Below are 20,102 nucleotides of genomic sequence, written 5' to 3' on the forward strand. Positions count from 1 at the left end.
TTTGATAATGTGACGCGGAGGTCTCCCATTTTTCTATTGTTTTTTTGTTAATTTTTTACGGTGTTTTCAAAAACCGGCCGAGTTCGTCGCGGCAGCCGTCCGTGGCTAAGGTTTGAGTCATGCAAATATGTTGTCGATTCTTTGATGAAATGCCTACCTGTCAAGCTAAAAATGATTTTTTGGCAAAAAAAGGGGCAAGCTATGGAGGACCCACAGTTCAAATTATAGCCAGTTCGAGCTGAATCGGCCGAAGGTAGTGTGAATGGCCGGGAGTGGCTACAAGGGATGGAAATACATGATTTTTGGTGATCATTCGTAAAATAGGGTCTACTTTGAGATAGAAATGGAATGTCACCGTTTGGGGTGACCTTCCTTGTAGCCGCTTCACGAAAAACGCATGTCTTTAGCATTCAAAAAATGAAAAATGATTTTTTGTGTGAAACAAGTTGGAACCTCGCTTTGGCAACATTGTTTGCCATCACAAGATGGAGGCATGCGCCAAATTTGGGCATATTATCAAAAACTATTCAACGGATGTGGCCATATCATTGCTAGTTTGGCTTGAAAGCCATGAATCTTCGTTCATGGTAGGTCGTTTTTTAGAACACCTTTTCAAGAAAACTTTGGTATTCCAAGTTTAGCATTTTTGCTAGTTGGTAGGCCACATTTGATGATGTGACGCGGAGGTCTCCCATTATTTATTTATTTTTTAATTTTACGGTGTTTTCAAAAACCGGCCGATTTCGTCGCGGCGGCCATCCATGGCTAGGGTTTGAGTCATGCAAATTTGTTGTCGATTCTTTGATCAAATGCCTCCCTGTGAAGCTAAAAATGATTTTTGGCAAAAATAACAGGCATGCTATGGAGGACCTGCAGTTCAAATTCCAGCCGGTTCCAACTGAATCGGCCGAAGGTAGTCTGAATGGCCGGGAGTAGCTACGAGGGTCATAAATGCATGATTTTTGGCGACCGTCCGTAAAATATGGTCTACTTTGAGATAGACATGGAACGACGCCGTTTGGGGTGACCCTCCTTGTAGCCGCTTCACGAAAAACGCATGTCTTTAGCACTCAAAAAATGAAAACGCTTTTTTTGTGAAACAAGTTGGAACCTCACTTTGGCAACATTGTTTGCCATCACAAGACGGAGGCATGTGCCAAATTTGGGCATATTATCAAAAACTATTCAACGGATGCGGCCATATCATTGCTAGTTTGGCTTGAAAGCCATGAATCTTCGTTCATGGTAGGTCGTTTTTTAGAACACCTTTTCAAGAAAACGTCGGTATTCCAAGTTTAGTATTTTTGCTAGTTGGTAGGCCACATTGGATGATGTGACGCGGAGGTCTCCCATTTTTTGATTTTTTTTCAATTTTTTATGGTGTTTTCAAAACCGACCGATTTCGTCGCGGCGGCCGTCCGTGGCTAGGGTTTGAGTCATGAAAATCTGTTGTCGATTCTTTACAAAAAATCATGTTTAGGCGACATTGTCATACTTGAGCATTAAACTTATATTTTTTCATAATGTTGTTGATTCTTAATGAACAATCTTAATGAAAAAACATGTTTTTGACAATCACAAAATGAAACTTATATTGTTTCATACATGAGCATGCACAAAAACCCATAATTTCATCTTTCATCCATGAGCATGCACAAAATATCAATTCCCATCAATTACCAAACTGAATATTCATAATTAAGAAACTGAATATTCATACTTGAGCATCCATAAGCATGCACAAAATTCAAACTAAGCTTGGCATTGCCACTTAACATTGCCACTTGATTTCTTAACATCTTCACTCGTTCTTCTCCTTATTCTCCTTCATCCTCCTGATGCGCTTAGAGTGGCGAATGCCGACGTGGATGTACTCCTCTACCACAATTGGCATGTTCCTGTCACCCTGCTGTGGAATCGCCGGAGCCACTAACATCGCGAGGTCATTGTTAGGCACCACCATCGCGAGGTCAGCGTGAGGCACGACAATCGCGAGGTTGTCGTCAGCCACCATAGCAGGGTCAGTGTCAGGCACCACAATCGCGAGGTCATCCTCAGCCACCACCATAGCAGGGTCGTCATCAGCCACCACCATGGCAAGGTCGTCGTCAGCCAGAATAGGTTGCACTTCCCCGCTCTGCTCCTTGTTATCCCCGGTCTCCTCCCCGTCATCCCCGCACTACTCCTCGTCATCCCCGCTCTGCTCCTCTTCTTGCCCACTCTGCTCCTCGCCATCCCCGCTGCTGCTCCTATTGCCTGGCCAAATGCAACAAAGTGTGAACATGGTGTTGTCGTCGTGCTGGTAGAGGAAGCCAAAAGGACAGGAAGAAGAGAGGCAGAGAGCTTATTGGCATCGTCGTCGCGCTGGTAGTACATATGGCACATGGTGTTGTCGAACATCTTCACGGTGAACATGGCGTCGCCATCGTAGCGGAAGACAAGGAAGTGCCCGAGCTGCAGCTCATGGGCGTGGGCAAAATGCTCCCAGCTGGGCCCTAGGTACATGTGGCCTTCGCCGTCGAACACCACCACCACGTCCCACATCCGGCGACGCCTGCTGCCGGCCTCCCGCAGCTTCACTTTGTGGGGCTCACGACCGGCGAGCATCTTCGCAAACTTGTCGGGCAGCCTCTACAGCGAGGGTCAAGTAGTGGTTAATTGTGCAAATCAAGCACTAGACAGCAGAGTGATGTAAAGAGATGGGTGAAGGGGAATATACCTGCCTACTGCAAGATTTCTCAATTATGATCTCGAAGAACTCGAAACCTTCCAAGCCATCCATCTCACTTCTCTGAAAAGCAGCATTGTAAATTAAACAACGGGACTGTAGATAAATAGGAAACAAGGACTTCAAAACGGTAGAATATTTACTACATGTGTTTGCCAGGGCCTCAATTTGGAATACTACTATAAATGGCAATGGCCTCAATTTTCTACTACTATAAAAAGCACATCAACATCACTAGCATAGTAAACTAACACAGCAACATCAACATCATCAGGTGACCACCAACAGCAACAGCACTAAAAACTACTATAAATGGACCAGAACATAGCTAGAACCATATCTACTATAAATGGACCAAAAGCTATAAATAGGACACAGCTATAAACAGGACTGGACATTGTTCCATATCTATAAATGGACCAAAAGCTATTTACTGTTCAGGAACTAACCTTCCAAGTGATAATTAGGCCTGGAGCTCCTGTAAAAGAGTGAACAACTTCAATATTAGTGTACAGCAAAACAACAGTTTCAATATTACAATAGAAAGAAGTCTCTGGTTTATCAAGCACAGCAAAACAATAGTGTGACTAAAAACAAAAGAGGTCTCAGGTTTAGACTGAAAAGGAAGAGCTAATTATGCTTGATGTCTCAGGTTTAAACAAAAGATCAAGACCACAATTTTAACAAGAGATATATAGTTAGTACAATTGAACAAGAGATATATAGTCAGTCTGGACAATAGCGTTATGAGTATTTAAGTGGAGATGTAGCCCAAGGATGGATTGATGCCCTGTGATCTTTGTGATCATGAGGTGTGAGAGATCTACTGCTACTACCACCAAAGCAGCCCTCCCTTCCCCTACCCAGAAACACAAAGAGGCAGAGGCAGCTATGAGTGGAGAAACAAAACATGATAAATGGACCAAGGAAAGGGCAGGACCACCATGTTCTCCCTCACTCGCACAGTCACAAGAATGATAAAGGATGAGGGCATGTACACACACACACATACCAGACAGAGCAAGCACTGTCCTAGATCTATCTACACATCTAGCTCACCTCACAGGAGCACAAAGGAAAGCAGCAAAGAACCACCACAACAAGCTTCATATGCTTGCCTCAGTCACAAAAGAAAGAAACTGCTGCAATTTCTTTCCCCCTCACCCTCAGCAACACCAGAATAAACAAGCCAGTTAATAATATAAGGGTGTAACAAAAGATGCAGCTCCCATTTGACCTTCCCAACTCTTTTCCCCAAGAAAGCTGGGAGCAAACTTGCTCCAATTTGGACAAGAAACTAAGAAGAGTATTATAGTCAGTCTGTACAGTAGCATTATGAGTAATAAGGAGTCTAATCCTTCACTGAAAGGTAGAAAGAAAGAAACAAAATGAAGACAAAAAGAAAAAACATTCTTAGCCGCACTAAGACCTGAAATTGATAGCATAATCCTTAACTGAATCAATTCCCACTAATCAAACCCTAATCTAATCTAATGCAGTCCTAATAAAACCCTAACCAAATCAAACCCTAATATAATCCGAGCCCTATCTAATCTAATCCAATCTAGGCGGTGGCAAGAACCCTAATCTAACCAACAACAGAAAATTAAGTTAAGAGGAAGGAGAGAGAGAGAGAGAGAGGAAGGATTCATACCTCAGGAGAGAGAGAGGAAGGAGTCAGCGGCGGTGGGGGAGGAAGGAGTCGGCGGCGGCGGCGGTGGGAGTCGACAGAAGTTGTGGGGGAGGCCGTCGCCGTCGATGGAGAGGAGGAGTGGGTCAAGTGGAGAGGAGGAGCAGGTCGAGTGGAGAGGAGGAGTCGGGAAAGGAGTGGGGAAAAGAATGGGTCCACTTATCAGCAAGTTATGTGTTTGCTATGTGACTGGTTTGATATATTGAAAAGGGTGGGCATAGATTACAAAACCAACAGCCTCTTCCTAGCCCAATGGTCGAAACACAGTGAAATAAGCGCCAGGTTGTGGATTCGAGCCCCCGCTCGCGCATATTTTTTGGCCGCACGTGGAGCCGCGCGTGGGATGGAGCTAGCTCACCGGAGCCGCGCGTGGGATGTATATAATGAAACAACTAGACACATTGTCAACATTCTCTTGCTAGCTCACTGGTTCAGGACAGGGTGAAACATGCGCCAGGTCGTGGGTTCGAGTCCCCGCTCACGCAATTTTTTTTATATTAAAAAAAATCAGGATCTCTGAAAACAACTCTGAAACAACATCAAAATTAGAACCATCAGCTCTGAAACAAATCAATATTTTGTGCCATCAGCTCTGAAACAAAACAAAACAATATTTTGCTCCATGCTAGAAATTTGAAACTTCATGAAAACTTCAAGCACTATGAGTCTTCAAGCACTACTACAAAAACTACATTTTGCTTCATATTACAAAAACTACATTTCGCTGCTGGAATCTTCATTTTGCTACAGCCATCAGGATAACTACATCACATCAGCTTCATCATTTTGCTACAGCCATCAGGATCATCATTTTTCTACAACCATCATTTTGCTCCTAGAATCTTCAAGCATTTTTCTACCTAGAGAGAAGATTGATCAGGTCACCAGTCCCATAGATACCAAAACAAAGAACATGCAGTAATAGTATTTACCTTCGCCAGTCCATTCGCTACTCATCGTCGTCGATACGAAAACAAGGAAATCTATGCCCACTCCTGTGTTCCTCATCATCACTATAATATTGCAGCGCAGTATGATCAGTCATGTTTTCCTCATCCTCGCTCTCATGTCTATCCGCTACCACTTTTCTTCTTTTCTTGATGCCTTCAATTGTTGCAGCATCAACGAGCACACGTTCCTGGTCCCTTCGCACTCTGCGTTGCACCGGAACTTCCATAGAGTCATCATTAGCTTGCAATGGAACTTCCGTAGAGTCATCATCCTGGTATGTTAGTCTACCACCACCGGGGCCCTTTTCCACTTCAGTTTCAGTCACACTCCACAAGTGTCTGCGCTCAAAGTTTTGCACAACTCGCCACTTTCCGTGCAAAAGAGTGTCTGGCAGATAAAACACCATTGTTGCTTGGGTTGTTAGAATAAAGGGATCACTCTTATACCAGCACCTTGCAGTGTTGATGCTTTTGAAGTGGCCATCATATTTGACAAAAGAGTCTCTCTTCTTCTTGCTACCAAGCTCAAACCAGTCACAACGAAATAAGACAACCGAGCAATGGATGCCTCCACTAGAGTTGTACTGCAACTATACGATGCTTCTCTACTAACCATAGAAGTCAATGATCTCACGGTCATGTGACCCCTCAGTAACGATTCCACTATTCTGTGTCTTTCTTTTTTCCTCACGATCATAAGACACCGTCAGCAATGCATGTTGAATACACTCTCACTCGCTTATCCAGTAAGCATGCCAAAGCGAATAGATCATCACTGACCTGCTTCTCCTCATGCAACTTTCCAATCTGCACAAATAAACCATTTAGCAAACAATGGTATTTAGTAGTTGGTGAATCACACAGAAAACATCAAACATGTGGCTAAAGATCTCACATGATTCTTAAACAACTTAGCAAACCCCTTGGCAACCCTTTTATCAACATGGATCTTGATTTCTTTCCTTATTTAACTCTTCCTTGCATTTCCTGCAATGCAAACAGAACATGTGAATTAAAACATTAGGCTGGTGCCAACCCAAGAAAAAAATATATAATGAGTGCACAAGATATAGCATAATCAATAATATGGTAGAACCTCGGCGCAATTGCTGAGCACATATCAAACCATCTTGTCATACTCATCACCAGCCTCCAACTATTGTGAGGCTCCAAGAAAGTTCACACCATGGTTTAAAACAGAGACATCACCACTTTGCGAATCAGACCGCTCTCTATTTCTGCCCGTCCGGTTCCATCTTGTTTCCACATCGCCAAAGTATCTAGTGCAAAAACTCAAGCACTCGTCGACGACATATGCTTCAGCAATAGAACCTTTAAGTCTTGTCGTGTCTCGCACATAATGCTTACAAGTAAGCAGCCTTCTTTCGATTGGGTACATCCAACCGTATTGCACAGATCCTCTAAGAATTGCCTCTTTTTGTAAGTGCACCGCCAAATAGATCATCACGGTGAAGAAAGATGGAGAGAAAATCTTCTCGATCTTGCAAAGAATAATTGGGATTTATTTTTCAAGTCTTTCCAGGACAGTTAACTTGAGTGTTTTGCAACACAATTCTCTAAAGAAATTTCCTAGCTCATCAACCGCTTCATATATATCCTTGTCCATGATTCCTCGGAGGCCCGCCGGTAAAATCCTTTGGAGGAGGATGTGACAATCATGGGTTTTCAGTACTGAAATCTTGAATCCATCAGAAGTAACACACTTTGCTAGCTTAGTAGAATAACCATCTGGAAATTTCAACGCTCTTAGGAATTCATAGAATGCATGCTTTTGTTCTTTAATCATTGTATACCATGCTCCTGGCATTTCAAATGAATCTTCATCTTCATTGTGCTGCAGATGCAAATCTTCTCTTATGGCCATGTCCTCCAAATCAAGCCTAGAACTAACCGTGTCCTTTGTCTTCCCTTCAATGTTCAAAACGTCCCTAGCAGATTCTCGCATATGTTTTCTCAATGTGCATTACATCGAGATTATGCCTTAATTTCAGATCAGCCCAGTATGGCAGGTCCCACAAACAAGACCTCCGGTCCCAACATTGACCTTCCTCACACTTTCTTTTCTTCGCAAGCTTTCCTGGTCTCACATCTTTCACCTTTTCAAGTTGCTACTCCAGCTCTTCTTTAGTAAATTCAGCTGGTTGTCACGAGTTTCATTCTCACCATTAAAATCTTTGCTTCTTCGCCAGTGATGGTTTCGAGGAAGAACGCGGCGGTGCCCAATATAGAAGATCTTGCTCCTTATTCTCTTTGAGCAAGGGTCTTTGTCACAATGGACATAGGCCTTATAACCAGCTATGATCCTCCCAAACAGAGTGTCTAGAGCCGGGAAATCATGGATGGACCATATGATTGCAACATGTAGATTGAACTTTTCTTCCAGACTCAAGGCATCGTATGTAGGTACACCAGTCAAGAGCTGGAGCAGTTCTTCTACGAGGGGCTCCATAAAGACATCAAAATCCTTTTCTGGAGACTCTGGACCCGGGATAAGCAATGACATCATGAAGTTGGACTGATCCATGCATGCCCATGGTGGCAGGTTGTACGGCACCACAAAAACTGGCCACATGCTATAAGACGTGCTCATGTTCCCAAATGGATTAAACCCATCTGTGGCAATGCCAAGTTTTATGTTCCTTGGATCTCCAGCAAAATCTACATGTATACGGTCAAACTCTTTCCATGCCTCTCCGTCCGCTGGATGGCTCGGCTCATTGTCCATAGGTTGCCGCTTCAACTTGTGCTATGGTACCTGCAGCGATGATTTCTTCGAGATGAACATCCGCTGCAGCCTTGGTATCAACAGAAAGTGCCTCGGTACCTTCTCCGGTATTGACTTCTTCCCATTAGCATCTTTCCACCTAGAGGCATTGCATTGTGGATAGTTGCCATGCTTTGCTAAATCCTCCCGAAACAAGACACAGTTATTTGGGCACACATGTATTGACACATAACCTAACCCCAGCCTGCGGATTATTCTCAATGCTTCATCATAAGATCTGGGAACACAACTATCAGGGAATGGCAAGCTCAAAAGCCGGAGTATTGCGTATCAGGGAATGGCAAGCTCAAAAGCCGGAGTATTGCGTTGAATGCAGCATTGCTAATCTGGCAGAAAGACTTGATGTGGAGTAACTTCACGATGAAGGTAAATCTTCAAAATTTACCCCCTTCATGAGTTGCGCTCTTCGCCTCCTCTAACACCTCAGCAAATAGCAACTTCTGTCCATCAGCACGATCTTCAGCATCGTACAAATCCTTCAATAGGTCAGGAAGCCTATCATCTCATGCCCATCCTCTTCCTCCAAACCAGCATTATCTCGGAAAACCTTTTCCATGAAATAAATGCTAGCATCGCCACCACCCATCATATGAGGGGCCTCTGTATCAGCTTCAAAATGTGGATGTTGTCTATCTAAAGGTTCTCCATGATATATCCATCTATCATATGTGCTGGACATCCCATTAAGAAGTAGATGATCTTCCACTCTTCCTTGAGCTATTCTTGAATGGTTGAGGCATTCGCAGCATGGGCAAAGAATGTGAGCATCGTTGGCAAAATTTTCCCGAACAAATGCCATGAAATCATCAACTCCTTTAATATGTTCTTTCGAAAAGTTTCTAACTCCTTTTCTAATCCAGCTTCTGTCCATCCGCCAAAGACAACAAATTGTTGCAACTTAGCCAATCAATCTAAGTGCATCAACATTAATTAATGAAAATGGATGCTCAGTAATGCCACCCAACTTTATATGCTAGCTGCCTAACCACAACATTCAGCTATTTCCAGTTTCTCACTACTTTAGTCCAACTTTGTGGACAAAATAAATCGGCATTCAATATTTACTCATGGCATGAATCAGTCAAATGGATAAGGATCCTATTTACTCAGCATTCATTATTTACTCATGGACAAAATAAATAAGGAATTTAGAATAGAGAGCAACATCAATTTCAGGATCCTGTTTCAGGGAAAGATCAACATCAATTTTATCAATGCAATTTAATCTTGGACAAAATAGAAAGAGAGCTCTGTTCTGTTGATTGCTGACAACATAATTCACCGCTGTGAATTGACTGAACTCCAAAAGAATTCTTAACAATTTCATCAACAGCAATTCTCCTAACAATTTCATGAACAGAAATTCTCTTCACAATTTCTAGCAAATTCATCAATGCAATTTCCAAGAGATTTTTCCAAGCTTACAACAAACCTACATAAAATCAGTGTGTGTGTGTGTGTGTGTGGAGATTCTCCTAACAAATCTACATCAAATCAATGACATCAACAGAGAGGAGAGGGGGAGAGGAGAGGGGGAGAGGAGGGGGAGGAGAGGAATGCATACGTGGGCGAGGTCTTCTTGCGGCGGTGGCGAGTCCCCCATGCTCGGCGACGACGAGTCCCCCATGCGTGGGCGAGGTCGCCGTTCCTGTCGTGGGCTAGGCGAGCGGCGAGGTCGCCGTTCTTGTCGGGGTCAAGGTGAGCGGCCGTCGGTCACCGCCCCCGCCCCCGACTCTGCTGGTCGCTTCACCTCCAGGCCCACGCCCCTACCTCGCCTCCGCCCCCGTTGTCGCGAGGCTGTGGGCGAGGTCACCTGCGGCGAGGTCATGGGCAAGGCGAGCGGCCCCTGTTGGTCGCTTCGGCCACCGGCCCCGCCGGTTGCTTCCGCCCGCCGCCCTCCACCCGCCAGCCCCGCCCTCGTCTGTCGGTTGCTTCCGCCCGCCGCCCGCCGCCACCTGGTCGGAAGACCTAGAAAAACGCGAAGTGTTGCTCTGTTCAATGCCACCTGGTCGGAAGGTCCCACTTGTCACTGATGTGAGAGAGTTGTGGTTTATATAATGTATGGACAAATTACAGCATATGAGCAATAGTCCCTCTGTAGTCTAGTGGTAGCGAGCGAGCGAAGCCAGCACTGGGTCGTGGGTTCGAATCCCAGCCCGCGCATCCTTTTTGGGCGAATTAAGCGCTTGGCACCGCCTATCAAATGGGTCCCGCCTGCCAGTGTGTGCCGACCTGCTATCAAATGGTCCCCGCCTGTCTATTGAATATAAACATTTAAGAAAAAATGACACCTAGACAATGACACATAAGCGAGGTTGCTGATGTGGCTGCCTAATTCATTCTAATGCATTCGAACTCAAGTGTAGTGACCATTTATATTGGTCGTTATCAGCTAGGCATGAGGCAGTGGGCAGTGCTACCTGCTTTACGACCATTTCCTCTAATGAAATTTCTGACCAAAATGGTTGTTCTGGTTTAGGGTTTGGAGCCCCCAGAGAGCTTTTGACCAATTGGTCTCAAATGGTCATAAATTTATGACCAATTCTTCCAGGGTCACCGTCAAAAGGTCACTAGTTGATATATTTCTTGTAGTGACGGTCTACAGGTCATTACAACACGCACGGTCTATAAAGCACAGCATGTGTGATATACTTCATAATCTGCCATGATTCACGGAGAGGAAACATGTGTAACCATGCAAAAAATTTCCATTTGCAAAGCGTGTGTGATGTCAGACAATATCAGAAACGGTGCGAGAAAACTAAATGTGTGTGATCGCCAACCAATCATACATGGTTTAGAATCATGAATTGTTTGTGATGTGCCACGCATCGTAAACGTAAAGCTAGTTTGGTATGTGCCTGGAAAACTCCTGTGCCTGGAATGTGCCTGGACAGCCCTGGTTTTAGGTAAAACCATAGAACTCTGACTGCAATGGAATGTGAGCACAAATGAGTAGCAAGGATGAAGTGTTTGGGATATTCGAGATATAAGAAACAGTTTTATAGGGACAACTATATGCATCAAGGCTCCCTATCCCTGACGGTTTCTGGGTCGTGTGGGAAGGACCACCCTTTCGCAATCACTCACTTGGCGACGGTTCCAAACGCCGTCGCGGAAAGGGGTTAAAAACCTTTTGTATAGCACCTTGTTGTACCAGTGAGATAGGCTCATGGAACCTAGCAAGACTGATAGGCCCTGCATTAGAGCTACCACATAAAGGTGTAACTGGACAATTGTAGACAATATCGGAAGCCTTCGACTACAAAAAAATGAAAAAGGGAAAGAAGTCAACATGTGAATACTACAAGGTTCAGATTTATAATCACTAGGAAAATAGAAAGATGTTGTCCCTAAAAGAAGGATAGGAGGAAAAAAGTTAAAAAACAATGCACTAACCAACATCTTCCCAAATGTGTAAGTTTGTAAATAAATATTTCCCTTGGCAATTATATCTTTGTTGTATACCTTTGTGACGTCCTGACTTAATCATGCACTTAATCATGCACTAGTCATAGACGTAAATGTGCACGATCAAAACTGAGACTTACGGGAAGATATCACAACACAACTCTAGACCGTAGTTTCAAATAGCAGAGATAGTGTCCGCTACTGCAATATCGTCCACTAGTGCTCAAATTAAATGTCATTAGTTTTTGTTAATGATATAGAACTATACACAATAATCTAGTGTTTTATAAATCCTCTACGGGGATAAAGTGTTCGCAATATCAACGCTATCCGCATTCTACTACGCGGACCCCAATCCACTACCAGCCCATTGTTCGCTATTTAAAACCATGCTCTAGACACAAATTAAAGTCATACAAGCTTTCTTTTACAAGCCAGGAGTATCAAGGGCTCAAATACATAACCTCAAATACAAATGAGTCAGCAGATGCAACAATATCTAAGTACAGACATAAGGTAAACAAGTCTGCCTTAAGAAGGCTAGTACAAACATCAACATGGATCGAAAAGGCAAGACCTCTGATATGTCTCCAGCGTATTGATAATTTTTGATTGTTCCTTGCCATTATATTAGTTGGATGTTTTACAATCATTTTATCGCAACTTTATATCATTTTTTGGGACTAACCTATTGACATAGTGCCCATTGCCAGTTGCTGTTTTTGCTTGTTTTTTACTTCACAGGAAATCAATACCAAATGGAGTCCAAATGCAGCAAAACTTTTTGGTGATTTTTTCTGGATCAGAAAAAAATACACTTCCGTGATGATACATGTTTGTCATAGTAGGTCACCTTTTTTGTCATGCATGTACATCCATGACGATTTTATGACAGAATCAAGATTGTCATACATGTGATGTCGTAGAAGTGTTCCATGACATTACCAGTATTATCGTCACGGAAGTGTCCACTTCCATGACGATAAATCGGACGTCATAGAAGTGCTTTCGTTAAGGGTGACCGACATGTGGCATCCACCGTAATGGGTCGCTGTTAAGCTATCGGATCTGGTTTTTGATCCGATAACCATTTAACAGCCCGGACCAATGGCGATTTTCCATGTGTAAAATTCTCATTGGTCGAAGGAAACATGTGTCAACTCGTCATTGGGTCACATAGGAGCCTATGATATGTCGACACGTGCGAAGGCCCAACACTGACCCGTTTAGCTTACAAAGGCCGGCCCGTTTGACTTTGTCAAAAGTTAGCGGGCCGACGCATGAAAAGCCTGTTAACGGTCTGTTCGCATATAGCCCATTTTACAGCCTGGTAACTCATGGCCCATTAGGGCCTTCCCGAAATCGGCCCAACAGCGTCATGTGGGCCGTCGAATATAACACCAGACCGTTTCACTTTCGGCCCATGTATGGCCCATGACGTCTTTGGGCCCATATGAGGTCTTCTGTATCTTTAGGCCCTTCAGTGGCCCATGGTGACTCTAGACCATAATGAACAGTAAATTTCTTTGTACCCATTAACGGCCCATGATTTCCATGGGTCGTTTCCAGCCCGTGTTAGCTTTCATCCTACTGATGGCCCATACATTCTTGGGCTCCTTTTCGGCCCTCGATTACTTCCGGTCCGTTACTGTCCTATTCCCCTAATGGGCCAAGTATGGACCATGGTTAGAATAGGTCCGTTTGTGGCTTGTTAACCCATTGTGCCATTTCCAGCCCATCCTATATTCTGGCCCATTAATGATTCATTATGCCTATGACAAAATGAAGCCTTTGCTATCTTTCGGCCTGTTAACGACTTGTTATCATGCTGGCCCATTACCAATTACACCCGTTGACGGCCCATGTGGACCCATTTATCCGACGTCCCGAGGCCCACTGATTCTATGGCCCATTGGAGGCCCATTTATCCAATGGCCCATTGGAGGCCCATGGATCCTACAGACTGTAGCAGGCTCAAGGTTACCACGGTCTGTATATGGCCCATGGTTGTTGTGGCCAATAGAAAACTAGGGAAAAGAAGACTAGGAAATAAATAAGCCCGAAACTAATGCTGGGCTATTAAGGCGATTGCACAGATTACATTCTCTGGGCATCAAGGTTCGCCACCAATGCAAATATAGGGAACACCCTACAATATACAAAAATGGCTTGCTATTTTCTTTAGCTAGTGGCTGCACATTAAGAACAAATTAAATCGCAACAAAACATATTACAGCCATAAAACAAAAGGAAGGTTGGCATAAAAGTTAACAGTCTGGCAGATAAATGCACCACCAGAAGTTCAGAAGCTCAGTTCATTTGACCTGACTGATATGTTTTCATGTTGTACTGTCCGATGGAGCACCATAACCTTCGCCTTCATTTCTCCTAGGCTCCTGAACAACATAGCAACAGTCTGATAGTCTGGTTTCAAAACCATGCATATCGTGGTGACATCGAACAACGGATGTCCTTGTTTCACAAAGGGTCTCTGTTAGGGAATGGACTTGTGTCTGGAGCGCAAGTATAACATTGTTTTGAGCTTGCATATCTTGATCATGTCACAGTTTGGACGAGATTGCCTTAATAACCAACCCAGTATTATGCAGGAACGTGCTTTTGGCACAGTTAGTGACGGGGGGATAGACCCCGGCTAGACAGGCCGGCTTTCATGGCCCGCTGGAGCCAACCGATTGCCTCCTAGAAGGCGGTGTGCCTCAGAAGGAGGCGACAGCATGGGGCTACTCGTAGCAGGCGGCCCATCGCTGCCTCAAAGTCTGAACCCACCTGCTACGATAAGACCGGGCGTGGCAAAAGTGCCACCTGACACCCCTGAATCCCAGAAGGAACGTGGCTACAGTGATCGCCCGCCAGGCGGTGGCACTGTGGCCACTTGCCCCCTAACCAAGCCATCGTCATCAGGGGCAATGCTACAGTGCAGCCTGTTCCCCCTTGCCCGTAGGCGGCGGTCCCTACTCGTCGGCGGATCTCACGGTAGCCAGTGGGACCCACCAGGCGGGCCCCAGCTAATGAGGATACAAACCTGGGGTAGGGTCATAGGTCTGACCTATACGTCCTACCCAAGGTCACTACCTTGGAAGATAAGAAGTCCAAGAGGCAACAAGGGACGCCCAGCCAAAGATGTCGAGTGCAATTCACTCGGCAGTCATATCACTCAGGCGACCCCTACCTATTGCCACTCGACCACTCAAGGAGTCATTCGACCTACTGAAGATTAGGAGTCACTCAGCATAGCAATGGTCAGGCATTCACTTCCTAGTCTTTAAAGTCATAAAAACACTTAAGGCTGGTGTTACCAGTAACGCCCTACTTTATGTTCATTAAGCCCCTTGTAATGGAGGACGGTTGGGGTCCTGGCGCACTCTATATAAGCCACCCCCTCCTCTGGGACAAGGGTTCGCACCCCCTGTAACATTACACACATATAATCCAATTGACCGCCTCCGGGCACAGAGACGTAGGGCTATTACTTCCTCCGGGAAGGGCCTGAACTCGTAAACCCCGTGTGTACACCTTCACCTTAGCTGAGATCTTGCCTCTCCATACCTACCCCCATTTCTACTATCAGTCTTAGAACCACGACAGTTGGCGCCCACCTTGGGGCAGGTAGCTTAGCGACTTGTTGGTGAAGTTGCAAGTTTTTCCGATCATCATCATCATGGTTTCCAGCGGCGGATTGGCTGAGGGCCGCGAGATCCGTCTCGGCGCGCTCGTTTTCATCACCGACGACTCCACTTGGCTTCAGGAAGCTCCCCTTGACGTTGAGGCGCTCCCCGTTCAAGGGGCAACGCACTTTCAGGCGTGCGTTCATGGCGTACTTCTCCGATAGCCGTCGACTCAGTATCGGTCGGCTCCGCTGGTGTCTTTCCTCCCTGCAGTTCGTCGCCGCAAGTGATCCGGTTGGTCGCGGCTTCAGCGGTGGGTGAAACACGCGGTGGCTCGACGTTCGACCACCCATCAAGTCGCGGCAATCGAGCCCGACGAAACTCTCCACGGCTTGTTCGATCTATTGACTGGCTCCGCGGAGACCGCATCCGAGTGCAATAGCAGCGACCCTGCAGCTGATGTCTTGATGGTCGATGGACCTTGTGGTCCGCCTGGTTTCCGCCGTGAAGACAGCGAGGATGGTGGCGGCAATCTGTCGCGCGTCCATGAGGAATAACATCCCGAACCCCTTTCTTCACACCAGTGGGAAGAACTTCATCGCTGCAACATGGATGCACTCCACATGTCCATCCTTGGAGAAACCCCCGAGGCTCGGGCCTTGGAAGAGGTGCGCTTGTCTAATTTGGCTGAGAACACTTGACTAGAGAACCTTCAGCACGCTCTCGACGAGCATGCTTGGGAGCGGATCCCCGAGTCCAGTCGACGACAGCTTTTCCCGCCTCCACCCAAGGTATACCGCGCTCCGATCCAAAATTTCACAGCTGCGGCCCGAATAGCAGAGTCAATTCAACCTTCCCAGTCAGAGGCCGGCAGAGGTTTGATGCAGATCCGGGCCTCGCTCTGGGCAGCGGGAGAACATAACACAGCAGTGTGTCAGTCGCGGAATAGGATTCACAGCAGATCCGTAGTGGCGGATACAGTTCAGTCTGCCCACAGCCCAAGATCGCCCATGCGGCGTGAAGGGCATGGACATTATGATCATCGGCTCGACCGCGACAATCATCGTTGAGTGCCCACACCTCCTCCAAAGAGTGCATCATATGTGCCTCGGCAGTACGATGGTAGACGTTGTCACAGTGACGAGTACAGAGCACCAGTCGACCCAAGAGAACCAGGCTTCGATGCAAGATCTATTCTCGTTCAAGGTCTAGTCGACCGGAACAGAGCGCATAGAGAAGACACTGGCAGAGATCGTCCAAGTGGCAGCAGAGTGAATGTTTCAGGTCCAGAGTGTTTCAGCAGAGCAATCAGGGCTGCGGTGATTCCTGCCAACTTCAGGTTGGCGACCGGGGTCAGTAAGTTCACCGGAGAGTCCAAGCCTGAAACTTGGCTTGAGGATTACCGAGTGGCTATGCAGATTGGTGGCGGGAACGATGAAGTAGGGATGAAACATCTTCCTATGATGTTGGAAGGATCAGCCCAAGCGTTGTTGACTCAGTTAGCTCCAGGCAGTATATATAGTTGGAAAGAGCTTGCTCGAGTGTTCGTTAGAACTTTTGAGGGCACTTGCAAGCGGCCAGCAGGGTTGACAGAGTTGCAGCATTGTGTGCAGAAACCGAGTGAGACTTTAAGGGATTTCATTCAGAGGTGGACCACTTTACATCACACCATTGAAAATGTATCAGAGCATCAAGCAGTGTGTGCCTTCAAGGAAGGCGTCAAATACCGAGAGTTGGTCCTGAAGTTCGGTCGGACTGGAGATATGACTCTGACTAGGATGATGGAAATAGCCACCCGGTGCGCTAACGGAGAAGAAGAGGATCGACTCCGCAGCGGAAAGGGAAAACCAGTCGGCCAAGAAGCCGGTGGAGGTAATTCCAATCGGAAACAGAAACTTAAGGACGAGCCTGCAGCTCTCGATGAGATCGCAGCAGTGGCTCAAGGAAAGTTTAAAGGAAAACCTAAAGGGCCATGGACCCCTATGAAGGTAAAGGATCAAGCAGGAAATGATGTGTTGCATTTACCGTGTCACATTGTAACGCCCCAAGACCGGAGCTTCAGATGCCTTCCAGGGTTTCCGAGATTCGTTGTGTGATTTTATTTGGTTCTTGCATTCATCTCTACATCATGTGCATTGCATCACGTCATCATGCCATCATGCCATTTAATTTTTAAAACTCAACTAAATAAATTGCATAGATCTTTTGATCTATTTAAACCGAGGGAACTCACATGGTGACTTCTCTTTATAACATATCCTCCAATATTAGGGAGCTATATTAAATATTTCTTTATTTTGGAAATCACCAAAACACACTTGCAAAATAATTTCGTTCCTTTTCTGCTTCAAGTTTGGTCTCTCTAACCTTGCCAATAATTATTTCATCATTTTCCGGAGCTCCACCAAAAATCCAAACATTTTTGGACCTTCCTTTTATCAAGCCCTAGTTCAAACCCATTTGAATTAAATTCAAATGAGTTTGAATTTAAATCTTTCAATCTTGGCCTTCTATTTTTCTTGGAACGAGCTCATTTTTATGAGTCCGGGAAAATACCCTCCTGCTCAAGCTCCACCTCTAACCTCTTTTTCTTTTCTTTCTCATCTCTGTTTTTTTCCTTTCTTTTAGTAGTGAGAGAAGTAGCCCAGCAGCCTGCCTCCAAGGCCCTTCTGCGCCTAGGCCTAGCCCATCTAATCCTAACCCTAGCCCGACACCCTCTGCTCGATCCCTTTCTCCTCCCCTTGTTCCTCCTCCAGCGCCGTCGCACGCACTCCCGCATCTCTCCCTCCTCGCGCTGCACCCCCTGCCCGATCTTCCCGCATCTCTCCCTCTCCCTCACTCATGCCCACCATCGCCTCGCCCAACCACCTCCTCGCCATCATCCATGTCCACGGCTGCGCCCCGTTGAACCGCGCTCAATCTCCCTGCACTCCTCCCTCCTCTCGCTCGCCCCGCTCCTCCCGATCCATCTGCGTCGAGCCCCGCGGCCGCTTCGTCCATGTCGCCCCGCGCCTCCGTCCCGCGAGACCGCCCGCTCCTTCCATGGCCACGCCTTGCCGTCCGAGCTGCTGCTCCCGTCGGCCTGCCACCGCGCCTCCTCACCGAGGCCACCTGGTTCATCCTCCACGCCATGGCCAACCCGACCCCAAGCTCCTGCTGCAGCCGCTTCTTCCCAGCTCCGCCCCTACTTCTCCGGCTTCGTCCTCGACCGGACAGCATCGGCCGAGCCGCTCCTTCCGCCGCCATGGCCTTGCGCTTCTCCGTCGACCACCAGGGTCCTCCCCTACCGCCGCCTTGGTCCCTGCCGGAGCTCTTCTGCCCGTCATAGATAGGAGCTGGAGCTCCTTACCGTATCGCTACCTCCCCGTTGCTGCGCCAGCCTCCTGCATCGCGCCAAGTCCCAGCATCGCGCCCCTGTTGTTGTTGACGCCAAGCCCAACGGTCACCGAGCGTGAAATTTGCCAAGTACCACCAAGTTCCTGATGGATGCGCCAAGTCCCCAGCGAGACCTGTTTTCGTCAAGTTCGACTACATGGCTATGACCTCCGAGTTGGACCGCAAGCGCCAAGTACCCCACCGGCAAGACCACACGGACGCTCGAACGACTATAGGACCGGAACGCCTACTACATGGATACGCCAAGTTCCGCTTCGAACATGTACGGCTACACGACAACCCGCCGAGATCCCGTGAACGTCTACTTCCACTACCGCCGCCGCCGTGTACGACTACTTCCTCTACCAACGCCGTGTACAACTACTTCCACGAAGACCCGTGAACGACTACTTCCTTCATCGAACCCGAACCACTCCGAACTCGTTTCGCCCCGAATGCACGCTTCGAAGGTATAAACCCCGAGGCGACCGCCCGTGAACGAATGCATGTGTTGTATGAGATGCACCATATGTTTGCACCGTGTTCGAATTGTCACTCGTTTGCCATGCCACCGTCCCGTGGGAACCCGGAAGACGGGAGCACCCCACCATCTTTGCATGTTGCGCACATCCGCACACTTCTCTCTTGCATCGGTATCTCAATCGAGTTACCGGAACCGATATGTTGCCGTGGCACCATTTTCGGATATGCTGCCGTGGCACCATTTTCGTTATCGTTGCCGTGGCACCATTTTCGTTATCGTTGCCGTGGCACCCCTTTTGTTCCGCCATGGTGACCAAATGCTCCCTATCATTTAGATGTCAACATTTTCATAAAATTGCATAAACTTGTATATGTCATCCGCATCATGATAACAACATTTAAAATGCTTAAAACTGTGTTTGCTTTAAACTACTAAATAACATATGGGGATTTTCCGGAATTGTTGTTTGTTATTTCCGGCCTCGTTTAAACTTGCCTAAATAGGTGGTTTGCTCATGCTTCACCTATTGCCATGTTAATCAACATTTAATGTTGTTGTGTTCATAACCGAGAGAGAAACTAAATAATTGATGTGGTGTTTCGTCAATATGCAACTCGTTGCATATTGAGCTTCACTTAACTTGTAGTATTGTTTGTTGCACTTTGCGATGCCATGCCTCATTAAACCGGACATGCATCATATTTGGTTGTGCATCATGACATGTTTATGCTTGTGTGTTTACCATGGTTGTTTGCTTCTTTCCGGTTTGCTTCTCTCGTTAGCTTCGGTTTCGTTCCGGAGTTGTGAGGATTCGTTCAACTACGTCCGTTTGTCTTCTTCATGGACTCATTCTTCTTCCTATCGGGATTTCAGGCAAGATGACCATTACCCTTGATATCACTTCTATCTTTGCTTGCTAGTTGCTTCGTTCTATCGCTGTGCTGCGTTACCTATCACTTGTTTACCATGCATCCCATATTGCCATGTCAGCCTGTAACCTTTGACACCTTTCCTATGCAAACTGTTGTTTGG

The 20,102-nt window shown here is 46.4% G+C and overlaps 1 protein-coding gene across 1 annotated transcript; it reads right to left on the reverse strand.

The window, feature by feature from the left end:
• Positions 1-1,629: 1,629 nt before the first annotated feature.
• Positions 1,630-2,799, reverse strand: LOC119293559 (B3 domain-containing protein Os03g0212300-like). The gene is made up of 2 exons (XM_037572003.1): positions 2,720-2,799; positions 1,630-2,631 (listed from the first exon to the last, which is right to left on the reverse strand). The coding sequence occupies exons 1-2, from the start codon at positions 2,780-2,782 to the stop codon at positions 1,930-1,932; spliced, it is 765 nt and encodes a 254-aa protein (XP_037427900.1). The 5' UTR covers positions 2,783-2,799; the 3' UTR covers positions 1,630-1,929.
• Between the last annotated feature and the right edge of the window lie 17,303 nt (positions 2,800-20,102).

This window comes from Triticum dicoccoides, chromosome 4B, assembly GCF_002162155.2.
Source record: "Triticum dicoccoides isolate Atlit2015 ecotype Zavitan chromosome 4B, WEW_v2.0, whole genome shotgun sequence".
Taxonomy (NCBI): domain Eukaryota; kingdom Viridiplantae; phylum Streptophyta; class Magnoliopsida; order Poales; family Poaceae; genus Triticum; species Triticum dicoccoides.